Source organism: Aulonocara sp. 'chitande type north' Nkhata Bay, linkage group LG15 (genome assembly GCF_057382095.1).
Source record: "Aulonocara sp. 'chitande type north' Nkhata Bay isolate Kocher_YH1m ecotype deep benthic linkage group LG15, A_spYH_male_GT1.1, whole genome shotgun sequence".
NCBI lineage: Eukaryota > Metazoa > Chordata > Actinopteri > Cichliformes > Cichlidae > Aulonocara > Aulonocara sp. 'chitande type north' Nkhata Bay.
In genome coordinates, this window is record NC_141358.1 from 40,154,519 (window position 1) to 40,170,472 (window position 15,954).

The window sequence follows — 15,954 nt, forward strand, 5'->3', positions numbered from 1 at the left end:
GTGGATGCAAGTTGGAGGACTTTCAAACAGCAGTAAATTCATGGGCTGCATCCTCCCGAGGACCTGGCCTTCGCGGTCTACGTGGGCCGGGTCCTCAGAAGGTCGGGTAGGCTGGAAGTAAACGGCTGGGGAAATTGGACGGTCTAGCCTTCTGATTAGCGTCACCGCTATCTCGGTGGAGTTTAATCAACTCGGCCGTCTGCTCCCTGCTATCTAAAATATAACAGGACACTGGCGTAAATTCTCGACTGTCTCATACTTCTGTTTAATAAGTTTTCTGTTTGATGTTTATTCAGCTGTGTGAACACCAAGGAGGAACCCACCAGGGGGATTAATAGTTTTATTTTATCTAATCTAATAACTTTAATCTCAGCCAAACCAATTTACTCACGAACAAATAAAACACTGAAAAAAGCCCAACAATAACATTTTTAGGTTGTCGAAGTGACTTATATATTACGTTTAACCCAAGTAGCGAAAGTCCGCGGTGATCTGAAAATGATGTGCCGGGAGTTGTGCTGTTCTCGGTGGCTTCAGTGACCCTCAAGCTCTCGGCTCGCTATCGAGCTGGTGGGTAACAGACGTCTCCGAAAACATCGAAGCACTTTTGCAAATATGTGGTGTCTTGATAAACCGAGCAGATATTTGAAGTTTACACAGCTACTTTCTCGCCTGAAAATATGTTAAAAGTTTATTTTGTGACCCAGAAAGATTAATATGAGTAATTTTAAAACTTAGTAGCGGCCGCCATTGCCGGAAACTGAAGTTTGGCTGGGCCGCGCTATGAATTCTGGGATAAGGTGGGCCACTAAGGACACACCCGACCCATCCTTCAAATTCGGGGAAAAGGAGGACGCATTTGTCGGCTGCATTCGGAGGAGTCTACGAATTTGGACAGCCTTTGGCGCGTCGCTGTGACGTAATCGGTCTACAAATGCGGCCTCAGGGGGACGCAGCCCATGAATTTGGACACAACCATAGACTATGTGCACGTTAGCATATGCTACTTCCGGTGCGGAAACTCCTGTGGATATGAGTGAAATGGCAGGAGCTAAGTTTTTTAGCAAACTGGATGCATCACATGGATTTTGGCAGCTGAGGCTAGACCCAGAAAGCAGCAGGTACACTACCTTTAACACACCATTTGGGCGTTACTGTTTCTTGAGGCTCCCATTTGGAATTAAATCAGCACCAGAGATCTTCCACAGGGCAATGGAGTCCCTGATCGAAGGGCTGGAAGGCACCAGAGTCTACATAGATGACCTCGTAGTCTGGGGAAATACAAGGCAACAACATGATGAAAGGCTGGAGACTCTTTTGTGGAGAGTTAACAAGAATGGACTTAAACTGAATAGAGACATGTGCCTCTTTGGTGTTTCAGAGATGACCTTCTTGGGAGATAAGGTCACAAGTGAAGGGGTGGAACCTGATCAGTCAAAGGTGCAAGCCATATTGGATATGACTGCACCCACTGACAAAAAAGGTGTCTTGCGAGCAATGGGAATGATCAACTTTCTGGGTAAGTTCATTCCTAATCTTACCTCCAACACAGCATGCTTAAGGGAGCCGCTACAGCTCAACACAGTGTTCGAGTGGACGGCCCGGTATGAGAAGCCGGTCCTGACATTTTTTGATCCATCAAAGCCAACAAAAATTTCAACAGATGCCTCAAAAGATGGCTTGGGAGCAGTTCTGCTCCAAAGGAACAAAGACAAGTGGCAAACTGTAGCATATGCGTCCAGATCTATGACAGAAACTGAACAACGCTATGCTCAAATTGAAAAAGAGACTTTGGGCTTAGTGTTTGGGTGTGGAAAATTTCACAGCTATGTATATGGATTACCAACCTTTACAGCAAAGACTGATCACAAACCTCTCATATCGATCAGAAAAAAGAACCTCAACGACATGTCACCCAGAATTCAGCGCGTGATGATGGTGTTGCAGCGCTATGATTTTGAGCTGAGCTACACGCCTGGGAAATATATCGTACTCGCAGATGCATTATCCCGAGCGCCAGCACCAAGTGGTGACAGGTTAGTCAGCACTACACAGCACTAGGAGGCTGAAACACATGTAAACATGGTAAGTGCTTCACTCCCAGCATCAGATGTCATGTTGCAGCAAATTGTACAGGAGACGACAAAAGATCCAGTGCTGCAGAAAGTATCCCACCATATACAGAATGGGTGGTCAAAGGGAGTCTGTCCAGGGTTCTACTCTGTGCGAGCTGATTTATGCATGGCTAATGGGCTGGTGCTGAGACAAAACCGCATTGTCATCCCTCAATCCATGCGGAAGGACATGCTTCTGCATATCCATGAAGGACATCTTGGAGTGGAGAAATGTAAAAGGAGAGCGAGAGAAGCAGTTTACTGGCCAGGCATCAACAGGGATATTGAAGAGATGATACAGAAATGTGAAACATGTCTCAAACATCACTACAAACAAACAAAAGAGCCAATGCTGGCAGCAGATCTACCCAATGCACCATGGCAAAAGGTAGGCACGGATTTATTTCATCTGGATGGCAAGGACTATGTTTTGGTGATTGACTACTATTCTAATTGTCCAGAAGTGGCACAGCTTTCCAGTACATCAGCACAGTCAGTCATCACACACATGAAGGGCTTTTTTGCCAGACATGGAATTCCACAGTGTGTCATCTGTGACAATGGTCCACAATATGACTGTAGAGAATTTAGTGACTTTGCAAAGCAATATGGATTTCAGCACATCACTTCTAGTCCCTTGTATCCCCAAGCGAATGGACAGGCAGAAAAAGGGATCCAAATAGTAAAGAGACTGTTCAAAAAAGCAAGAGACAAGTAAGACTGACCCTTACATGGCTCTGCTAAGCTACAGAGCTTCATCACTGGAGTGTGGGGCATCACCTGCTGAGCTACTCATGCATCGCAAGCTACGCACCACACTTCCACACATTTCCAAGGAAAATGACAATGCACATGACAACAAGCTGACTGACAAACTCAAGCACAGACAGAAAAGGAACTACGACAAAACTGCAAGGCGTCTGGAACCGCTTCAGGAAAGAGATGTTGTGAGGATTGCAGGTCCAGATTTCTGGGACAGGAAGGCAACAGTTCTCAGCAAAGTAGGACCCAGATCGTTTGCTGTTCAGACCGAGAATGGACAAGTGTTAAGAAAAACCGGAGAAGTCTGTTAAAGACACAGGATGTTAAACATCAGGACACAGAGACTGGAACTGAACAGCGAGGTGCTAACCCTGTTGAGCACCACAGTGAGCCTCCTTCACCTTCCCCAATGTCTGAGATACTGAGAAGGTCTACCAGACCTAAGAAACCTACAGAGAGGCTCATAGAACAAGTGTGAACTGTTGAGGTAAAGAATGATAATAATTCATTTAGAATAGTAATTGTTCACACTTACTTGAGACCTGCTGAGTTATAATGTGTTATTGACTGTTCAAGTTGTCAAAGGTGAAGAGTTCTAATGTGTTTGAGGGCTGTATGGGACTCATTTGGTTCATATACATTTGGATTTATTTTGTTTGACTTGTGCTACAACTTTTGGTTATATAAAAAAACACTACTGAATGTAGTTTGTTGCACAATTTATAACATGTTGACTGTTAGAGAAGAATGTTCAGATGTTACAGAGTACACAGTTCTCTTCGGAATTGTGGTTATTATAACACCAACCTGTTTGGAAAGGGGACGTAATGATAGCTGCTATTGTTGAAGCTACCCACAGGGGGCGCTCTGGAATCAATAAGATAAGATAAGATAACCTTTATTAGTCCCACACGTGAGAAATTTGTTTTGTCACAGCAGGAAGTGGACAGTGCAAAAGTTGAGGCAAAAATTAGAATACAATAAGAATAAATACAGTACACAACTGTACAGAATAGAATAAAATAAAATACTATATACAGTAGAATAAAATAAAATAAATATACAATAAGATAAAAATAGAATACAAATACTATATACAACTGAGTAAAAATACAACGATGACAGAAAGGATTATTGCACTTAGTATTATTGCATATGTATGGATGTGTGTGCTTGATCAGTTAAAGTCTTTATTATGGAGTCTGACAGCAGTGGGGAGGAAAGACCTGCGAAATCTCTCCGTCCCGTGTGGGACGGATATACAGAATAGAAGAAGAAAGTGATCGCTGGTAGAAAAACAATAAACAGCTAGCTGAAGCTAGCACAAGGAGAAATTCTTGATGTTTTATTCATAGAGGAATAAGAACATTACAACAACCATCTCTAAGGTTTACAGTTTGAAACTGAAAATTTGAAAATGAAAAAATGTTCAGTGACCAGCAGTTTAGGACGGCCAGACAGCTTTGAACTGATGGGACGGCAACAGTAACTCAAATAACAACTTGTTCCAATCAAGGTATGCAGAAGAGCATCTCTGAATTCACAACACATGAAGCAGCTGGGGTTCAGCAGCAGAAGACCACACTGGGTGCCACTCCTGTAGGCTAAGAAAAGGAAGCGGCTTCATGTCCCAAAGCTCATATCAACTCAGTCTGGCTTCTTTAAATGCCCTCTACAGTTACCAGATATCAATCCAATAGAACACCTTTAGGATGTCGTGTTCATCATGGATGTGCAGCAGACAGTTTGTGTGCTGAGCATCCTATGAACTCTATGACAGAAAGAAGTCAAAAGACAGAGTCCAACATGATGTGGACCTTACATACCAGCTAATTTTGTTAGGGTTTCTGCTTTGCTCACATCATCTTCTATTATTCAAAGTCAAAGTAAACTTTATTGTCCGCTATACAGCACAGTATATAGAGAGACGAGACAACGAGGCTCCAGTTCCATTAAGTGTAAAATATAGGAAGAGTAAGAATGAATATACACTTTAAGACTGAGGTAAGGGGAGTAAATATACAGGTGAGGTAAACAAGGGTTAATAACAATCAAAAATGTACAATTGAGATGTAAAGTGACCTGGGGGGGGGGGGGGGGGGGGGGGTCTGATGGCTTTCGGGAAAAAGCTATCTCACAGTCTGAAGGATCGGGCCCCAATACTGAGGAGGCCTTACTGATGCAAGGAATAATGATGAGCATAATTTCTTATATAATGCTTTTCAAGTTGCTTTTTCAAACAAAGCCAGAGAGGCTGCACAGCTGTTATCAAATATGGTTAAGACTCTAACTATAAGTTAATTTAAAAGAGAAGATTTCCAGGGGTTTCATCAGTACTGCTCATTGCACTCTTACTTAGCCGAAAGCCGCCTCAATAAGCGTGGATTATGCCTCCGTTACTGCGATGGCATGTGTGAGATATTCGGTTATATTGCTAATTACATTTAATCAAGAGACAGAGGAGCTCCAGCTACTGTGTAACTACAGTTTAGCCACTTAAATGTACAAATAGAATAGAAATAGAAAAAAGATTCGACACATTGCTGGATGCATAAACATTTATTGTAGCAGAATCAGAAAAAACAAAGTGTAACTCAAGCACAGTGAGCGTACTCGTAGGTACGAATTCACACAGTTCAGTTGATGGTGTTCAAATAATAACATGCATTCAAATTAATAAATCAGGACCTTTACAGGTTATTTCCAAACTGGTGACATCTAACAGATTGCTGATACATTTTTCATGCTCCTCAGTTTCATCACTGTGGTGAGCTTTTGGTCGCGCTGTTATCACTGTGAGACGAGGCATCTGGCTCCCATCTGTGCTCTGATGTCCTTCTGCAACAGAAAACAGATTTTAGACAGTAAGCAAAAGTGGCACAGCTCCTCATTTGTTCTTTTCACAAAAATTAATCAACTGCCACACACACAAACACAGAGACCAATGCTAACACACAAGGATTAACATAAAAAGACTCAGCCGATTACAGTGAACCCTCAGTTTTCCTAATCAGACATGTTTCGTTTGCTTACACATTTTTAGGCTTGTTCGTTTCTTTCTGTGTTTTCCATACAGAAACTGGTAGATGAAAATGGAAGTGGAACAGCCTGACGAAAGACTGTATACTTTTAACGAAACAGAAGAAAGGACACATCAGTGAATGATTAGCTACAGTGTATGAAGGTTTATATATATATAATCGTATGTAGTCAATATTTCCTGTCAAACCTTTGGAAGTTTGATGGTCACATCAATGCTGTCGGATGAGGCACATACAATTGATGCAGAAACCTCCTGGTTGGCATTGCTCTCAGATGTCTGGTTGAAGCCGTAAAGCAAAGCCATGCCTGGGATGTATCTTTCCATTCTGGAGTGGATAAAATCCATTAACACAAAAAACATTTCAAGGAAGTTGGTTGAGAAGGTGATAAGAATGTCAAATCTTCTCTCCTCATGATAATCATTTAACTTGTCACAGCTTTTATTTCTTGGTAGAAGTTGGACATTTTATAGAAACTCACCTGGAGCAGTAATTCACCATCTCTTCTGGCACATTGGCCCACTCTACTTTGGCTTCAAGTGTCTGCCTGGGAGCAGGGGACTGTGCAGCAGCAGCCATCACCGATATTTTGTAGGGCTTACATTGAGCTCCCCAACTAATCATTGCCTAGAACAAACACAGTCAACGTTGAAGCACCACTCCACAAACAAACACATGGCTTTAGCGCTTTCTTTTAAAAAATATGACACATTTAAAAAGAAGGAAAAGTATGTTATTAAAAAATAAGGACATCATTATCTACTCCAAGATTTTTATATGTTCAGCAGCTTAAAGGTCTGCTACTTTTTAATGCCAAACTGTTGTAATATTACTCTTTAAAACTTTTCCAAGTAGCATGCCATTGCTTATTAACTACTCTTTTTTATTGTCTAGAGAGCAGAAATATGGGAACATAATGACACCAGCCTTTTTTTTTAAATGTTGCTAAGGAATATTTTCCCCAGTGATTTAAGGAGGCCGTGGACATGAATAAAAAACATGCCAAACCTTAGTTACTGAGACAATGATTGTGACCAGGACACATTAACTGCTGATGCCATGCCATTAAATGAAGTCCTGGCAGTTTACACATCAAATTAAACATAAATCACTAAGAAAGTCTTGCTTTCATAGGTTTTCTACCTTAACATTAGCAGGAGACTGTGCAGAAGCGTCGACACACATCTTCCAGTTGGCGGCGTCTCCGATATGGGACATGATCATTTGGGCCTTCAGAGTGTCTCCTTCAGATGGGTTGTACAGGGTCATATCGAAACCCTCAAGGTTCTGGTTACCACTCATGGCAATGGCTTTGATGCTGACCACAGGCTGAGGTGCTGTGGCCTAAGATATGAGACAGTACTTACTTTATATTAATCATGTTATGTCTTAAATTTATAGTAATACCAAAGTGAGTGTGAATTATTGTAGATGGATGAAATAAAGCTGAGGGAAGTGTTTTTTGCAAAGTCAACATATACATATATGTCACGTATATTATATTATTTTTAGTGCATGTCAGATTAAAATGCAGAGTACTCTGTATTTTGCCTATTTAACGTACATCCATCATGATTTCTTGGCTGTTACGGGTTTCCCGTTCATTTGATGCGGAATTTGATTGCTCCTGGGATCGTTCCTGTAAACACAACATGGGAACAGGAAAATTTTAAATGATAAAAGACAGGAAGAGGTGATGCACATGTAACGTTACAGAAGTCTTCAAATACCTGTGCAATCCTCCTCATAGTCTCATACAGATGGCGGATGGTCAATGGATGACTGGCGGGTTTGCATTGAACCTCCAAGTGGATTTTCTCCACAGGTTTGGTCGCCTCAGCTAAAAAAGTGCATCAGGTTACATGAGCACAGGATACCTTTATAACCTAACACAGGCCTTCTTGTTGGTTATATGTGTGAAAAAGACATTTAAAAGTAGTAGTCTCATGTGTCTCATGTGAGTGAAGAAGCACGACATAAAGGTCATCTGTGCATATGGTGCACTGAACTTGCTGTGTATACCTGGGACTACTCTGATGGCCGCATGGGTGAATCCCATTATAGAGTAGAGGGGGTATTCGTTGTTAAAATACTGTCTCCTGATGTCATAGTCCACACAGACACCCACTCCATACATGCTGCTCTTGGCACACATATTTGCCTTTCGCCACCAGTTGTTTGGTGTTGGCTGCTGTTTGAAGGAAAAACAATAATCAAGAAGAAGTTGTTGCCAGTTTTCAATAAATGAACGTGTAACAGTAATCTTCCAAAGGTGTTGGCTGTACCTGTTGGGAGTTAAATTCATCAGGTATCATTGGTGTCCTTTTAGGGGATTCTGGATCTCCAATGTTCCTTGAGACTGCATACAGATTGGAGCTGTAAAATGGAAATGTCGGATTTATTTAGTACATTTAGCTTCTTGATGAATCTGAATGAATGAAAAGCACTCATTCTTGTGTTTTAGCTCCTGTGAGTTCCAGTGTGAGCTGGAGTGGAGTGACCAGTTTATATAAAGTAAAAGGAATCACACTCCAGTGACTAAAGTAAAGAAAAAATGAGAGTGGTTGGTAATTGATCTAGTAAATGTATTTAGAGCTGTAGAGGGACATAATCATGATCTTGACATACCTGAATGAAATGAGTTCAAACTCATTTTTACAAGCGGGCATGTCAAGTTCCAAAACTCTTTTTCCAACATTGATCTTGGCAGAAAGCTTCATTGGCAGCTCAACGGGAGCTTTGCTCTTCATCTCTGAACCGCACTGGAAAAGCTCTGTGTTGATCCCGTGGAAAATCCAGAAATCTTTTGTGAATCTACAATAAAAAGTGTAATGATAGAGTTAGTGTTTGCACCTCCAAAAAAAATTGTTTGGTCGCATATACTGATGATAGTTGCCAAATACACTGGGTATCTATCTATTTAAATTACCCCACGACACCCTCAGATTCCAGCGAAATATCTGCATTGATCAGGTCTCCGAGATGCTGAGCTTGTGGTGGATTTATTGCAGCTTTAGCTATAGACACACATAAAGAAGCACAAATGTTTAGCCCAAGTACATTTTTCAATAATAAACAAATGTGATTGCCATTTGTTATAAGGTTTTATTCCTCACCGTTAATGGTGATCCCGGTGACTGTTTGATAATATTTGGCAATCTCCACTGGCAAACCCAGGGTGGTAGCTTGCAACAAACGAGCCTCAATATTCAACAAAGGCTTCGTCCAATGCCATGAAAGTCCTTTTTGCAATTGCTCAATGGCAGCCCACACAGGGGTTCCTTTAGGTGCAGAAGGACTAACAGCCTACATGCAAAATCACAGGACAGCATCTTGTAAGAGGTATCAAGGCATCATGTGTCTTTAATAGATCAGCAATGTCTCTGCCAATTTATTCTCACCGCTTTGATGTACTCAAGGAGATCCTTCTGGATGTTTACAAAGAAAAACTCTTGTCCAGACAAGCGTGAATAGGCAGAAATGATCGGTTTATCATTTGGCAGCGATTCCCAGTTTTTAAGCTGAAAATGACACGACACAGTGGACACCCACATCAATTGGCGTCATAGTACAGCTGATATTTTTCCCTTGACGTCTTTGATGTAATACTCACGACATTGTAAATGGCCTGAAAGTCGCTGAAGCTAAAATCGCCTTTAAATCCAGGAATGCTGGGGCCAATCAGCTGCTTGAGTGTTTCGGAACGGATACCAAACTGGAATCAAAAGAAATAACAGGATTACAGTTTGTGTTTGGGAAACGTTATTTGAAGGATATTATATGACTCTGTACCTCCATTAGCTTCATGATTCTACCGATGGCAAAATACTTTTGTTGTGATATGATCTCAGTGGGCAAGACGCTTGTTGGACCTCCCAACATATTAAATGAAGCAGATGTCCCCATCAGTAAATCATCTGCATTTGGAAAAGCAAAAATGGTCATTTTCATATGTGAGTGTAAATGTATTTACTTAAAGTCCTCAAAAGTGGTCTAATTATTGGTGAACTTGAACCCACCATCAAACATGTCCATTCGGAATGATCTGCTGTTGTAGCTAAGACGTCCAAATTTGGCAGCGAGGCTTTTCATAGCCAGACTGCAGTAAATTGAACTTTAGCAGAAAACACAAAAACAATTAGATATCATGTAAAATATACCAGCAAAAGCAACACCGATAAAGATACAGCCCCTTTTTTTATTGTTATACTCACAGTTTGTGATTGTCTGGAGTCTTGGATCTAGCTATATTTTCCAAGTAAGAGTATGCAAAGCTAGCGAGATGGATGTCTTTTTCTCTCTCTAGATGTGCAGTCAGTGTGGAGACAAGAGCCGCTGATGGCTTTGTGTTAAACATGACCATGATTGCCATCATGTTTGTCTCAGGGGCACAGTTCTTTTGCAGGAACACTTTCAGGGCAATCTCTTGGACCTGAAAACATAAGCAATATAATAATCAGCTGTTGGGGAAACCATGGTCAAAGCTCACACATTTGCCAGCTACTGTTAGGACAAAAACTATTATGTTCTGGCACAGTTTCTTTTCAGTTTCAGTGAGCCCTGAAAGACAACTGAAGACGCTTTCCACTTGATTTTACCGGTCTAAGTTAAGAGAATGAAATACTTCACTTGACCTAAAAAATGTGACATTTTAAACGCAAGTTATCTGCATATATTAAAAACAACAACAACAACAACTGCATGTCATGTAATGTTCTTACACTGTAGGGATCTCTGCGAGCTGTCAGTCTCAAAGCCTGCATAGCAGCGCTCTGCACACGGCACGACACGTCTACGGGGTTGGCAGCGACTCCAGGGAGGAAGTTGGTGATGGTTTTAATGCTGCCTGGATGACCTGCATTGCCCAGAGCTCTCAGAGCGATGAACATCTTAGTTTCATTGTGGTTTCTCAGGCCCTCATTGGCAAGGTTGAGCAGTGGCTAGTTAAAACAACAAATACATGTTTAACATTTTTTTCAAAAATGCTTGTTGACTTGCTTTATCATTTTACACATGGATGATCTCGACTGTAATCTCAGATCTTTTCTAATTATAATGGTTAATTTGGGGGAAAACAGTACTTGAAGTAGTATTATTTCAATATTTAAGCTCAAAATGATTTTTTCTAGTTAAATTTGAAATATTACTTAAATAGTTATCTCAAAACCTTAACACTCCATTGCACAGATAATTTCTCATTACATAGCATACACCTGTTGATGTGTGAATACCTGAACAGCAGCTTGTGGACATGGTGAATGATATGCGCAGTATTTGTACACCAGAGAGCCAAAAGAAAACATGGCAGCAGTCCACAAATGAGGATTGGATTTGATGAATTCCATGTTCATTATTTCCTGCGAAAGATCGACATGTCATTTAGGTGATCGTTTTGTTGTTGTTTTTTGTTTGTTACGTGATCACCATCCAGCTTTGCTAACTCACTTTAGCCTTCTCAACCAGCTCAGCTCTGGGCTGGAGATGATTCATAGCTATCAGAAGGGTTTGCACAGCTTCATTTGCAGACACGTCTTTTGAAATAAATCTCTTGTGCAGGAATTTGAGGACTCTGTCGTCGTTGATCTCGGCAACCATGTCCAAGAAAAAGCGTCTAATAAGTGAAAAAGAAGAGAGAAGAGAGCTAATATACATACACAAATACTTCAGATAAAGATTATCCTTCAAATACACAGATGAAGGGAAGGTGTATACCAAAATGTTACAAAAGATATTTATAAGGTTTTAATTAAGTTGTTACATTTATGCCTCGCATAATATTAAACTATTCCTCATTGTTAATGCGCTGCACTGAATCCCTCCTGAACTGAGTCGAAGGATAATCAGCTGAAGTGGATCAGCATCAGGCTTCAGAGGTAGCCTCGAAAAATGTTCTTCTTCATAATGAAAAGCTTTTTTAAAGGTTATCCGTAAAAGAGTCTCACTTTGAGCTTTAAAAAAACATGTTCTCACTGGGTACAAAGATATTCACAAAAAGTTAACTAATAACTTAATAATGATACTTTTATTGCAGCTTTACTCATAAAGTTTGTCGTAAATCCCGTGTTAGAGGCTGTATTTACAACACCATCAACCGCATTCATTCAAATGAGCATACTCAACGAGTATTAGTGCCTTGAAGCATGAAAACGTAGCAACTTTTACACATATGTCTGTCAATGCAGATGAATTTCCATTAAATTCCAAACTCCAATTAAATAGGTATTAAAAAACTAATAACTAAAGTAGTAGCAGTAGTATAACTAAGTAGTATTTTGTTGAATCACAATTGTATTACACAGTGCATTCAGTGCATAACAAATGTGTCTGACCACCACCCGACAGAGGGTTTATGTCTCAGCTGTCCACTTTTGGTATTTCCAAGAATATATATTTTAAGTATGTGCAAGCTCTTTATCAGACATTATTGTTATCCATGAATTTTGGACAAAAAAAGCAAAAAAAAATAAATTGCTACATTATTACTTTTTGTAATCACCTCACAAACACTCACCTGTGTTCATTGTTTCTTGCCAGTTCCACCCACATCTCATCCAAATCCCTGTCCTGAAGCATTCGCAAAAGCTGATACACCTTTAAGGTGTCCTCAGTTGTTTCCTTCTTAATCTGATTTTTATGATCCTCAGCCAACTGTTTGATCATTCTAATAGCCTGCAAACAGGGGCAGAGATTTTCATCAGTTATTCCTGATTTTAGCTGTTTAACTATGAAGAATTTCACTCTTTTTGTTGTATTCTGGTGGAAATTTTGCTACACCAGTTGATCCCTACCTTAGCTTTTGGTTCTGCGAGGTCCTGCATCACAAGAGGGATATTAGCGTTGGAGTTCACTAATTTGTGCACGATGTCGCCCCTGTTTTGCAATTGCCCGACGTTGGCAGGTTTGCCTCCCTCACTCACACGAATCAGTACCATTTCCTTCCTGCAGGAGAAGGTTTTTCTTATTTGTTATGCAGCAGCTAAAGTTAATTAGCAGGTATAACATGCAGATGCCTTCTTGTCTTACTTTGCTTCCATTCTGAAACTACCGCCCTTCACATTGAAGGGACTAAAGTGCTGTTGCTCGAGGGCATAAGCACTTTTGACCATGCCGCCCTCTTCTGTTGGTTGGATGGTGTAAAGGTATTGCACAGTAGAAATCATAGATTCTCCTCTCTAGATTGGAGCATATGCAAACAGAAACGGAGATGATTTTGCTGGATTTAATTTAAAATCGCACAATCAGCTGCATTTACGACGAGACAAACAAACCTGTTTGGTCTCTTTGTCGAGGACAGCAAAGGCCATTCCGTTTTCCATTGCTGCTTTAATTCTGCAGTGGTCGATATCCACAACCTGAGTGACGTTCATGTTGTTTGTTTGCTTGTTAATTTCAGTAGCGTAGTTGTTCGGACACATTCCATGTATTCCAACCTATATGCAAAATAAAACTTGTGTTATTGACATTCTTACTAATGAGGTAGACTAAAAAAATCAGAAACTGATGACTTACCTCCTCCAGCTCATAGACAGTTGGTGAGGTCTTGACAGTTGCATGGAAGAAACTCAGCATCCCTCTCACAATGTTAATAGTGGTCTCAGTGACGTCAGGAGCTGCTTGGATTTGCCGAACATGGCCGTTGATGTGCTCAAACTTGAAAGGTTTGGCGAGCTGGGCAGCAATACGCTGACTGAGCTTGGGGCATTGACTGAAATCACTTTTCCCTGTGATGCCATTGAGCTCTGCGAAGGTCACGTCTGAAACCTTGAAGCCCGAACAGAAAAAAGAAATATTTTTCAGATTTGAGCAACAAAACACATCGAATAACGTGTGACCCTACAAAAGTGTGCAGACATTGTCATTTGTATGTAGTATCATTAGCTTACAAGTTCACAGTTTTGTAGTTATAACATTGTAAAGCAGAAGACAGAAAGATGCTGGAACATAGCCAGCGTCGCACAGCTGTAGGTGTGCAAACATTGAAATTAGAGTAGAACCTGCTTTAATGTCTTAAAGAAATCATTTTGTCAGGGTGTTGAAGCCTCAGTAGTGTCTACTCATTTGACCTCTGAAGAATCTATAGTGATGATTACATAATGTTTATTCGGTGGATTTATAAATAAAGTTTCAAATTAACTGGCCAACATTGTGTTGCTGTGTATGCAAGGCAAGTTTATTTATATAGCACAATTCAACGGCAAGGTGATTCAAAGTGCTTTACAGAGACATTAAAAAACAAAAAGAAATCAAAAGCATGATTTAAAATGAAAAAAAGGAACAGTAGATAAAATCAGTAGTTAAAATGTAAGTTTTGAAATTTTTGGATTTGGTGCTTTATTCAAATGCAGCTGAGAACAGGTGAGTCTTCAACCTGGATTTAAATAAACTGAGTGTTTCAGCTGATCTGAGGCTTTCTGGGAGTTTGTTCCAGATATAAGGAGCATAAAAGCTGAATGCAGCTTCTCCGTGTCTGGTTCTGACTCTGGGAACTGATAAAAGACCGGATCCAGATGACCTGAGGGATCTGGAAGGTTCATACTGGGTCAGGAGGTCACTGATGTAGTTTGGTCCTAAACCATTCAGAGCTTTATAGGCCAGCATCAGAACTTTAAAGTCTATCCTCTGACGGACAGGCAGCCAGTGTAAGGACCTCAGAGCTGGACTGATGTGGTCCACTGTTTTGGTCTTAGTGAGGACTCGAGCAGCAGAGTTCTGAATGAGCTGTAGTTGTCTGACTGATTTTTTAGGTAGACCTGTAAAGATGCTGTTACAGTAATCAAGCCTACTAAAGATGAAATGCGCATCATTTATAACTTTAAGTAACCAGTGTGTGGATTTATATTACTGTCTGCTGGGACTCTCACCTGAAGAATGAATACTTGTGGAGATTCACCAGAGATCTTGATGTTGCACTGTATCCTCACGCCAGACTCGGCTCGGTTGGGTTTGCCGGATCCAAATTTCACTTCTCCTTCATATTTGTACTCGTAGGTTTTCCTGTGATTCAGGGTGAGATCTGAAAGGTGTTTTTATTAAAGTTAAATACCATCTAACTTAAAGCATTTGGAAGAGAATATTATTATTATATGATGGATTTATGATTAAGATTAAAGAAAAAGACTCACCATAACGAGCAGCTTGGCAAGCTAAAAGCAAGAAAGTCAAACATAGTGTAAGCATTATAACACACTGCAAGGTACACTATGAGTCTACGTCAATGCTACACAACATAATGCTACAATCAGGCACCTTGTTAGAGTAACAACAGTGTTTTTCTAAGATGTTAAAAGACACACATGGCATCTAATAAACACTTAATCTGAAAACTCCAGAAGAATAGTCCAGTATCGTTAGCAGAGACAACTAAATCAATTGGTATTCTATTCTGTTCTAATCTTATCCAGGTATTAAGTATTTGCTTGAATAAACCTGAATCCTGACAATAACAGTACAACAATTCTATAAAAGACACTCACAAGGGACTTTTTGGATGTTCTTACCCAAACTTCTCAAGAGAAGTTAGAAGATTATTAAGTTTGGGGGTGCTATCCTCCTACAAGTAGAACTGAGTGAATGATACTTACTGGCCAGAGCCACAAGGCAACAGAAGAAGAAGACAAGACCCCGCATGGTGAGAGAGGAGTGGAGATCAGGTTTCAGAGCTGTCCGTTTATATGCATGAGCTGTCATTACTCATTGATCCTTCAGAGCACATCAGACGTGTGATAAGGCCAAAGAACATAATAAAATAAACACACCCTCTCTGAAGTGAGGCCGTGCTAACCCGTGGCGCTGTCAGAGCGACACAAATGATATGTCAAAGATAATTTAAGGGGCAGAGCAGGTCGTCCGTTAATGGGAAGGTCACTGGTTTGATCCCCGGCTTCTCTGGTCAAAGTGTCAAAGTGTCTTTTTACGAGATACCCCAGTGCCCAAAATCAGTGTGTCTGTAGAAAAGCATTATATATAAATCAATGTTATCCTTTTGAATATTTTACAACAGTTGTGAATGTGGGTTACCTTCATTAAAAAAATAGTTG

At 40.4% G+C, this 15,954-nt stretch overlaps 1 protein-coding gene across 1 annotated transcript; it reads right to left on the minus strand.

Annotated features, from left to right (window-relative positions):
* Positions 1–5,420: 5,420 nt before the first annotated feature.
* vtg3 (vitellogenin 3, phosvitinless) lies at positions 5,421–15,636 on the minus strand. The gene is made up of 28 exons (XM_086263404.1): positions 15,499–15,636; positions 15,040–15,060; positions 14,779–14,930; positions 13,427–13,678; positions 13,186–13,347; positions 12,941–13,089; positions 12,706–12,856; positions 12,429–12,586; positions 11,363–11,528; positions 11,149–11,274; positions 10,639–10,857; positions 10,132–10,349; positions 9,937–10,031; positions 9,710–9,834; positions 9,531–9,632; positions 9,319–9,438; positions 9,034–9,223; positions 8,847–8,934; positions 8,546–8,731; positions 8,203–8,293; positions 7,940–8,108; positions 7,648–7,757; positions 7,482–7,556; positions 7,061–7,261; positions 6,399–6,544; positions 6,106–6,244; positions 5,910–6,002; positions 5,421–5,714 (listed from the first exon to the last, which is right to left on the minus strand). Exons 1-27 carry the CDS (start codon positions 15,602–15,604, stop codon positions 5,916–5,918), a joined length of 3,804 nt encoding a protein of 1,267 aa, XP_086119530.1. The 5' UTR covers positions 15,605–15,636; the 3' UTR covers positions 5,421–5,714; positions 5,910–5,915.
* Positions 15,637–15,954: the final 318 nt, after the last annotated feature.